Genomic DNA, 11,053 nt, shown 5'->3' on the forward strand with positions numbered 1-11,053 from the left:
ATATTGTTCAGAAGCACCGCATGAAGCAAACTCATTATAACCACATTTTAATGTGGATGCAGGACTGATGTCACATTTTCTGTAGCCTCCAGCCTGTTAAAGATTACCGTACACCATCATGGACAGCATCCCATTCATACTAAACATCTCAATCAATCTGTCAGTCGTTGTAAAATAGCTTCTTATCTTTGCTAATTGTGTCCTCATACCCCCCACTTGCCAGTCCTCTCCACACCCCTCCTCTCTTATAGCATGTGTGTGTCTCTCTCAGCACATTCCTGACTCGATGTGTCATGTAGCAGCTTCATACAAACCAAAACATCACCGTCCTCTCAAGAGACCCGAGGTCGGAGGGTTAGCTTCTTAAATTACCATAACTTTTCTCATGCAGGAAGAATGAGGAATTATCTTATCTGGTGGAAGAAGAAAAGTCATTGTGAAATAAACACAGCTCAGTCGGTGTGTTTGTCAGAGAGGCTGAGTTGATGAAACACCAAATACTGGTTAAATTGTACATATAAGGTGGCCTCCAAGTTTAGCACAGCAGCTCCATTGTGAGGAGTCACGTCACTGTTTGAGACAAGCCAAGCAAAGCAAGCATTTTTTGATTGGTACAAAGCCTGAGAGTCTCTTTCAGGTTGTTAACATGTACTTTCCACAACTTGTGCCCCCTTTGCCTCCGCATTTCATTTCCACTCAGCACACTATCTTGGGATTTGGCTTTTTTATAGCTGGTAAATAGTTGAATTCTTCTTTTTTTCCTTTTTTTTTTTTAGCAACCATATAAAACCTTGAAAACAAAGGAAAAGAAAATGGGTGTGGTGAAAGCCTTGGTAGAGGGAGCAGGCAGGGGGTTTCATTCTGGTACAAATTAGGCAACAGTTAGCGAACCGCTCAGAAAAGATCATGAGTCATAAATCTGCTGAGTGACACGTGAATCATGAATTCCACAGTTTGAGGTGATGGTTGAGGTTCATGTTTTAAATACAACTGTGAGGAAATGATAAAGCCTCACCAAAAATGTGTTATGATCATTAATATGTGTAACCATAGAAACAGAGATCTATCTATCTATCTATCTATCTATCATCAGATATCTATGATGTGCAGTCTCAGTGTTTTTATGGGTGTTTATCAGTGTTTGTGTGGGTGAGGAAAGCTGTTTAAGACGTAGGTGTGGTTGAGAGTAAAATAAAGAGACAAACTCTGTTTGCTCGTTACCTGGCTGATATGAAAGGAATGTGCATCAATAGCCCGTGTGTGTGTGTGTGTGTGTGTGTGTGTGTGTGTGTGTGTGTGTGTGTGCATTGCCTTGTTTGGTCCATTGATCACAGCTGAGAATGGAGACATCCAGCTCGCTGCACGTTTCAATTGTGCAACATGCAGGCTTTAAATACAGGCTTTTACTTTGAAGTTTCAGTAGCACCACTTGTAAAAGCCTCAATATTTTGCTTGTTTCGTGCAAAGGATGTTGTTGCACCATACCTGCTCAGAAACATTTCCACTCTCTGTGAACACTCCCCGAGACAGTGGAACATAAACTGTGAGTAAATCTGGTTCTCCCACAATTATTGAGGCATACAGTCACTGCCCACAAACACGTAAAGCACATCACACTGGGCAAACACAATTTACTGTGCAATATGTCACGTCTACGAGAAGAGTTGTAAAGCAGAAAAGGAGGTGATAAAATTACGTGCCAGTTCATTATACCCGAGGTTTGACTTCATATTCTCGTGTTGCATGTGTGTGTGTGTGAGTGCATGTTCGTGTACGGAAGATACAACAATTATATGTATATATATGTATATATACTCGAGTTTGAAGTACAGTAATTGGTATGCATGCAAACCAGGCCCGAGTGTTGTCAGTGTAATCTAAAGCAATGTAATGGAAAATGCCATTTGATAAATGTCCATGTTCCAGTTTTTCTGCACTAGTTTTATAGAAACTGGCACTCTGATTATTATGTAATTCTTGTCTTTCCTCCAGCACACTTTGTGCGCTGTATATGTGTAACACGATGTGATTTTCTTCTCTGACATTCCCTCATCTCGCCCCCCCTTCATCCTTCACTCCCCTGCTGAGGATTGCAGCCAATCGCACCTCAGCAGGGTCCCACCCCTGCTCTGATAAATAGCACCATGTGCCAGGGAGGGTCCTATCTGCCTGGCTCTCCTTCACTCTGCAGTCTCTCCTCTCTCCTCTGTGACCATGTCTGTCAGAGCCTTGAAGACCACCACCTACTCCACTATGTCCTCCTCCAGGGGTCCATCCCAGGGCTTCAGCAGCCGCTCCTTCTCCGGCTACGGGGGCCGTGGTGTGAGTAGTGGCAAGCAGAGCTACGCTGTCCGCAGCTCCTATGGAGGAGTGGGCAGCAGTGGTGCTGCTGTGGGTGCTGGGGGGTTCAAAGTGGTCGGTGGGTATGCTGCTGGGGGGTCTGGACAAAGAGGAGGGGGAGTAGAGTTTGGGTATGTGGGCTTCGGTGGAGGTATGGGAGGTGGCATGGCCAACGAAGTGGTGGCCCCCATCACCGCTGTGACCGTGAACAAGAGCCTGCTGGCCCCCCTGAACGTGGAGATTGACCCCACCATCCATGGCATCCGCACCCAGGAGAAGGAGCAGATCAAGACCCTCAACAACCGCTTTGCTTCATTCATTGACAAGGTAAGTCGAAGACAGACATTTAGTCTCTTATGACATAAAAGCTACATGTGGAAAAATGCAGGAGTAACAGCAAACAGCAGATGCAGCATGTTGCTTTCTAGGTTTTTGTGTCTGATGATTTTCTGACTGTCAGGACAAAACTATTAAATTCCACTCAGAGTAGAAAATAATACCTCAGCGACAATTAGTGAACTGCAAGCCAAAGATAGCTCAAGGTGAAAAAAGTCTGACTCACAATGGGGATCATCCTGTGAAAACTGTACATATAACAATGCATGCATTGTCTTTCTGTGGAGGATTTGGGCTGTTCTTCACTTGTTTGCCCTCAGGCGAGATCACTGAGTTGATCAACCTGGATAAAGAGTACAAACTGTACAGGGCTGAGATGAGGAGCAGAACAACTCGGGGGGGCTGCACCCCAGCGCGAGCAATATCCTGCAAAACCAGATTTAATGGTTATGAAAGTAGACAGAATGACAGGTTTATTCTTGTGCTTTTGTTCTGCAAAATGTGTTCTTTTATTTTCAGATTTCATCACCTGAATGCTCCCAGCCAGTTCAACCACTCACAGGAGGAAAATGAGTGGGAGTGGCTGGGGAAAGGTTTGCATTAGACAAGCTTGTGAAATGCAGAGTGGAGTCGATCACTCTAGCAAAGATTATCCCCCTTAAACTATCAGTGGTCTGGACAAATCCAGTTTACGAGGCAATCGAGGAAGCCATTTTCCAGACATAAATCATTGTAATGCACCCGCTATCAAACAGGTCACTGAAATGTCTCATACAACAATCTTATCAGACAGAAGCTTGCCCTCCTCCCCACCTCAGATTGATCAGATTCTTCAGTCCATTGTAACTGTTCGAGGAGGCACCCTGCAGTAATGTAAATCAATCACACTCACTGCGACTAAAACGTCGTAAAACAAAGCTCCCGTCTCCTCCTCTACATACCATCGTGATACGGCACACACACGCACAGCTGTGTGTCTCTCCTCATGTTTGCAGAGTGGAAGCGGGACCCCACCCAGGGTCAGCACGCTGAATAGAAAAGTTTTAAAAGGGGCACATGTGTCATAATGAGGGAAACAGTGCCTCTTTGTGTCCACACGCGGCACTATGGGTCAGAAATGACTGAGGAGTAATTGATGTGACATTCAGGGTGAGTTGGAGGTGTCAGAAGATCAATTAGTCATTTATTTTTCAGTCGATCTTCACACTTTTCTTTGTCCATCAGCAAACAAAGTGAAGCCATTCATGTTTTTTGAGTCACTCCCACATTCTGTTGACATGCATTCTTTCTCTCGTCTCATTGAACACCATTTTTTACCATCCATATTTATTCTTACGTTAAGTCTAAAGCTCAACCATCACTATCAATCCACTCAGCTATTTCTGTGCGATCAACAGGTATAAAACAGCTTTTTCTTAACGACCCATCATTGTTTTTTCCCCCCTTTTCCATCTGCAGGTACGCTTCCTAGAACAGCAGAACAAAATGCTCGAGACCAAGTGGAAACTCCTCCAGGAACAGACCACGACTTGCTCCAACATCGATGTCATGTTCGAAGCCTACATTGCCAACCTGCGCAGGCAGCTGGACAACTTGGGTCACGAAAAACTCAAACTTGAGTCCGACCTGCATCACATGACAGGCATGGTCGAGGACTTCAAGAACAAGTAAGTGGAGTAGCAGATTTCAACCTTTATCTCCGAGAATAATATTCTTTTGATTAACAAATAATCAAAGAGATTTATTCCCAGACTCTGCAGTGCTTCTCAGCTCTACGGACCGTTTTGGTGTCTTTCAGCTCAACTGTACAATTTTGGTTCTCTCCTGCAGCTCTCATCAGTCTGGTTTTCAACCGCAGAAGAAATCTGTTTTCAGCAACCAGCTAATACTGTTTCAAAACTCTACAATTTTGCTTTAAAAGCTGCACTTATTACATGTTTATATTAACAATGGAAAAATGAATACACAGACGTGAAAAGTGTCCCTCATGGTTACAGACCCAGAGACTGCAGTTCCTCTGAGCTCTACAGAGAATTTCAGCATATTTCAGTTCTTTGTGAAAGTTATTAAAACTCACTGCATGCAACTAAAGGTGCTCTACAACAAAAGAAGACGCATTAAGCCACAGCAAAGTTGTTGTGCAAAGTGGGCGTGGCTGCCTCTCCTCTATCCCCGCTGGGCATTTTCACACCAGCGCATTGCTGTAGATAATTACTTGCACATGTCAAGACAAAACAAAGCTAGAGTCATTAAAACAAGTTATGTTTGTATTGTATTTTATGCTTTGGCCTGTTTTTATCTACAAGCTTAATATGCTCACTCCAGATCTCATGAGAGCATATGTACAAAATGAATTTTCTCTTGATTTGTTCATCTTTGTCAGAATGTTTGGAAGATATGTGGCTTGTGGTAAATGAGTCCAATATGTATTTCCGTGACAATGGGGCAAAAGAATGTGTAGTAGTTGTATCTGTCCTCACTATCACTGTCTTCACTTCTCCCATTGGAGTGGACGGTATCGAGACCGGTATCGAAAAAAGGGGTGTGGCAGCAGCAAAACCACGTGGCACAGATACAGGAAATGACTCTTAAATCTCCCGTAGTAAATGGGTACAATATGTATTTCAGTGACAATGGGGCAAAAGAATGTGTAGCAGTTGTATCTGTCCTCACTTTCACTTCTCCCATTGGAGTGGACGGTATCAAGGCCTGTCTCCTAAAGGGGTGTGGCAGCAGCAAAACCACGTGGCACAGATACAGGAAATGACTCTTAACTCTCCTGTCTTGTTTCTAGACTGTCTTTAAGGCAACAAAAAAAGTTAACTGGTGAACATGGCAGAGCATTTACCAGCTAAAGAGGCCGATGTTTCCAAATGAATGCTAATGTTGCTCCATTATCTACTGGATGTGTTCAAAGGCAACTTACATGCTCATCATATTACAGTCATTAAATACTGTATATCTGTGTTGGTTTTACAGCTTGTTCCTGCTGCCCCCAAGTGACACAAAATAATATTGCAGGGTTTTGTAGATGCAAAGTTTAATTAAACTTTTTTGAAAATATACGTCCTACATATTGATCAGATTTAATTGAAAGGATTAAAATACATTTTTGTAAAACTCATCTTGACTTATTGGGCATGTCATCTTCATATTCTATTTCTTTTTTCCAGGTATGAGGATGAGCTCAACAAGCGCAACGAGTTTGAGAACAACTTTGTCCTCATAAAGAAGGTCTGTTCAGGTTTTCTAACATATTCTTGACCTTGAAACTATAAATAGCCTTCGAGCAGACTGAGCCCATATGATGACCTCTTATACCTCAAGGTCGGGGCCACATGCAACAATGAATATTCTCAGCGTTGTCTTTTCCTGTGCAGGACACTGATGCAGCCTACATGATCAAAGTGGAGCTTGAAACCAAACTGGATGCGCTCTCCGATGAGATTGACTTCATGAGGCAGATCTATGATGCGGTAATAACCTTTTTCCTTTTTACTTTTCAGTGGCACACAAATGATTAATTGCTTTAGCCACATGTAATTTTATAACAACGTTTGTTGTTATTTCTTCTGTGTTTATGTTTTTGTATTGTAGGAAATCCATGACATGCAGAGCCAGATCAAGGACACATCTGTTGTGGTTGAGATGGACAACAGCCGTAACCTTGACATGGACGCCATTGTTGCTGAAGTGCGTGCCCAGTATGAAGACATCGCCAACCGTAGCAGAGCCGAGGCCGAGTCATGGTACCAGACAAAGGTGAGACCACTCTTATATTGTGTTATTTGAGATTAAAACATGCCAAAAACACCTGGTTTGACACCAGACAGCTAAAACATACCTGGATTTTCAAACTGCATTTCGATGTGTCAGCTTGACCGTGTCCCTGTCTGTAACAGTATGCAGAGATGCAGCAGTCAGCAGGCAGATATGGTGAGGACCTGAAGTCATCCAAGGCTGAGATTGCTGAAATGACCCGCTTGATAAACAGGCTGCATTCTGAAATTGACATGGTTAAAGCACAGGTGAGGTTTACAGTTTGCAGTTTTGTATATTTAAACATCACTTCTTTCTGCCCGGTCTTTCTGGCCTTATAGAGAGCCAGAGAGATTGCATTTTTATACAACACCTCACACAGCTTTTCTTCTTCTCTCTGTTTCCCCTCTCAGCGAAACAACTTGGAAGCTCAAATCGCAGAGGCCGAGGAGCGTGGTGAGATGGCAGTGAAGGACGCTAAGCTCCGCATCAGAGACCTGGAGGCAGCTCTCCAGAGAGCCAAGCAGGACATGGCCCTGCAGGTCCGCCAGTACCAGGAGCTGATGAATGTGAAGCTGGCTCTGGACATTGAGATCGCCACCTACAGGAAGCTGCTGGAGGGAGAGGAGGACAGGTAAGATGTTACTGAGAGAGTGAGCTTGTGGAGGTGATGACAGATGGAATATATTTCTGTGTATCTCACGCTTGCTTCTGTCTTTTTCTATTTTCATCAACAGGCTCGCAACTGGAATCAAGACCACAATATCCAAGCAGACTTGTAAGTTCATGTTCGACCTAAGTGCAAACATTTAGAGTATTTCACTGTTGATTTTTACCATACAGTACAAACCCATGAAAAATCTAGGCTATATGACAATCTGTTCACACAGACACACAACGTTCTCAAAACTCACACCTACTGTAGCTAATATTCTCTCTCGTCACTCAACTTTGTTAAGATTGTCCATGTGGCTTTCCATTGTTTCACTGATAAAATTTCCATTGAGAAAGAAGTGTGATGAAATATCACATATGACAGGTTGTCCCTTTAAAGATTTCCCCTACAATCACTCCAGGATTCCCAATCTCCCATCTCAACCAGTCTGGTGCGTTCCTTTACATGTGACTTCTTACTGATTAAAGAGTCATATATATTGCTAACCCAGCAGGACCTGTTTGATCCTCATTGGGGACAAGATTGAGGATATTGTGAGCAGAAGAGTGTCAGGTTAAATCTGCTCTCAGTGTCTGCTCTTGTGCTGGGAGAGTGAAAAGCAAAGAGATCTGTGTCACAGTTTCTTTTACAGTCGCTGTGCCACATTTCTCTGCAGGGGTTTCTCTTCTCAAGGCTCTGTTTAGCAACATTCAGCTGGGCAATCTCCTGCACCAATGCAACCAAAACACTACGTCAACTCTCGTACCCAAGCGCTATCAGAACATTTGTCTGCCAGCAGCAACACTTTGTCATTCAATATATAATCAACATAACAATCACTAACAAGTAGCATTACAGTTAGTGTCACTTTGGTCTTTGTAAAAGTATCTTCTATTTAGTCATTTATTTATTTATCATGAACTTCCCTGTTGCATGGATGCTGCTACCTTACAGTACACGTCAGCTTTTCCAAGTAAACACAATGAAACATAAGTAATTCTTATTGTTCTTGTGATGCAAAACAAAACTACACATTCAAACAAACTTGAATATGAGAGCGACAGATATAGAAACACAACAGTTCTGTCAAGTTGTCCTGTCCACAACTTGTGTCTTTTGTCTGATCTATTCCTGGCACTCTCCGGCAGATATGTCGAAAAATGGGCCAAATGGGTCATGTGATCATGTGGCTGGGGGTCGTAAACCTCCCACATCAGTGAGGAGAAGAATTTCTCCTGTAGGGTTGAGGAATGGAGAGTAAGGTGGAAGGAAAAGTGGCACCGTCCTGAGATGTGCTGTAAACACGTCGCCCCATACACTGACAAACCGCTTTTGGATTCTCACCTGGCACTTTCCTCTTTCATTAAGGGCATACAATGTGGTTGTAGGAGGATGCAGCATATTGCAGTTATCTTTTGTTGAATTAGACCTTTTCAAGCCATGTTATTAAATGCTTTTTACTTCTGCTAATGCAGCTATGAACTACAACGCCTACGGCCTGGAGAGCTCCCGCACCCCTTCCTACGTCAGCTGCTCCTTCGGTGGAGCCAAGGCCATCAGCAGCAGCAGCAGCAGCTTCGGCTCTGTCATCGCTGCTCCAGAGGTAGCAACAGTCAAGAGCACCACAGTCACCAAGACAGAAACTGTGGTGATCAAGACCGAGGAGAAAGAGGAGGAGAAAGAGGAGGAGAAGGAGGAGGAGAAGGAGATGGAGAAGGAGGTGGAGGTAGAGGTAGAGGTAGAGGTAGAGGTAGCGGAGAAGCAGGAGGTGGAGAAGGAGGAGGAGCAGGCAGCCATCGAGGAGCCGGCCGCTGTGGAGGAGAAGGAGCAGGAGCAAGTGGAGGCCGAAGCCGTGGCTGAGGCTGAGGAGTGATGCTCTTTCCCTGACACTTTGCTTCATTTTCCAATTCTTTAATGAGTCATTCACCGAGGTGCCTTCTCCTGATAATAGGTGTATTTCTACTGTCGGAGCTTTAATTCAGACATAAGTAATGAAGAGGTGCTTATAGATGAGTCTTTGTTCACGTTTCTGAAACTACCTTTACTGTTCTTTACTGTCAACTGTAGTCTGAGTCACTGCTGCACCACACTTGCTTAGCCAGCAGGTGGCACTGTTGTATTTGTTTTCCTCTCCAAGCACTGCTGTCTCATCAGCCTGAAATTCCCGTTGGAACATCTTACTGCTGATTGGAGCAGTTTGAAAAAAATGAGCCGTCGTCATGCTGACCTCCTGCTGTACCTTAACAGTTAAATAAGAAGAAAACCAGTCACAGATGTCTTTGTGACTTCTACTTAGTACAACCTTTTTTTTGGTTTGCTACTGTTGGCGACGCCTGAAGTCTTGTTTGCTCAACAATAAATCTTCAAAAAGTGTTTTTGTGTGATGTTCTGTTGTGTTTTATTGGATTACAGTCTTCTATTTAAGTGTGTCATTGCACACTCAATTATTTATATGTTTCATTTAACATAAAATGAACACATGCTTACACAACGCTTCAATCAAAGAAACATTTAAAGGTCCTATCTCTAAGAAAAGTTTTTGAGTCTCATTCCCAGCTCGTCAAATATTGACGCTTTTGGGATTGTAGGTTGGGTCGGCCGCGCCCCCAGTTTTTGACGAGTTGGGAATGAGACTCAAAAAACAGCTTTTTTTCCTTTAAAGACTTTGATATGAGCCTGAGGGAGCGACACACACACCAACAAGATTGGACAGCTTTCAACAAGAAAACGCAAATGACAGAAATAATGACATTTCCCACATTGTTCTGGAACAGACGACATGTCCCATCCTGCTTCGCTCCGGATACACACTAATTCAGGACTTTATCTTCAACAAATTTAATTTAAGGTCATGCATTCCTACAAAATGTCACCAAATGTCATGTTCCCGACACCCTTAATCACCAACTGTCAAACAAGTATTAATTTAAAGTTCACACCATGCACATACAAAACAAACTAATCAGACACACAGTCAAATTTAAAGACGCCAATAGTTCGCCACAGACGACAACACGGCAACTCATGCAAAAGCTAATAAGCATGAGAGTCTGCACATATACCGAAGTAACATATATGATCTAACTAAGCAATAAAGGACATTTTTCTCTTTTAGGACGTGGTTACTTAACAGGCCTTTTTAGCTGCAGGTGGACAGGTTTGAGCATGAAATGGGTGGTGGTGCTGCGCCCAAGGCTGTTCAACCTCACATGAAGCTGAAGACAGACAGCTGCACAAAGCCCACAAGCCCACCCCTCGTTCAAAACTCTTAAAAGAACTCTCTCTGCCTGGGGCGTTTTCAGGCTTGAGGGCCTGATCTGTTAACTGCATCAAAGAATGATATCACGGAAGGCACGAACAATCTGTACACACAAACATCTTCACAACAATAGTTTCAACGGCTGACCTGAAATGATGGTGACAGCTGATTTTTTTGGGAAAAACTCTTTTGGAAAAATGAGGGGATTGATACCTCTCTCATTTCTGTCTGCTAGATGGTCAGCTCAAGAAAACACTTGCAAATAGACAAAACACGAACAAATATAAATGTGAATAAACATGTTCACCAATTTGACAGCATGTTCAACATTTAGAAAAAACTACAACCCACAGCACTTACACAACAACCGTACACAGACAACAACCAGAAACGTTGCACGTTGCACAGAACAAAACACATATTAGTTTAATTCCCCTAATGAAAATAAGGTGATAGTGTAAGTTTTGTTTTAGTTTTAACATTCTGATTGTATGAATTGGATATTATTCTATTCTTTGACATTTAAGGCTAGTAATCATCAAAAGTTGCTAGTTTAACATGAGTGGTCAACAAAATCAATAATAAAAAGTGTATATCAATGTCAATAATAAACAGTGTATATCAATGTCAATACTAAATGAATCACGCAATCAAAATGCTAAAACAAACAGCTTCAGCTTATATTTTTAGAGTGACATAGGCTA

General features: G+C 42.8%; 1 protein-coding gene across 1 annotated transcript; it reads left to right on the top strand.

The window, feature by feature from the left end:
* The first annotated feature begins 2,175 nt into the window (after window positions 1-2,175).
* LOC311255240 (keratin, type II cytoskeletal 8-like) lies at window positions 2,176-9,463 on the top strand. Its single transcript, XM_084349542.1, has 9 exons — window positions 2,176-2,667; window positions 4,135-4,343; window positions 5,850-5,910; window positions 6,057-6,152; window positions 6,274-6,438; window positions 6,579-6,704; window positions 6,849-7,069; window positions 7,173-7,213; window positions 8,566-9,463. The coding sequence occupies exons 1-9, from the start codon at window positions 2,215-2,217 to the stop codon at window positions 8,961-8,963; spliced, it is 1,770 nt and encodes a 589-aa protein (XP_084205668.1). The 5' UTR covers window positions 2,176-2,214; the 3' UTR covers window positions 8,964-9,463.
* Window positions 9,464-11,053: the final 1,590 nt, after the last annotated feature.

This window comes from Pagrus pagrus (assembly GCF_965226575.1).
Source record: "Pagrus pagrus genome assembly, chromosome: 3".
Taxonomy (NCBI): domain Eukaryota; kingdom Metazoa; phylum Chordata; class Actinopteri; order Spariformes; family Sparidae; genus Pagrus; species Pagrus pagrus.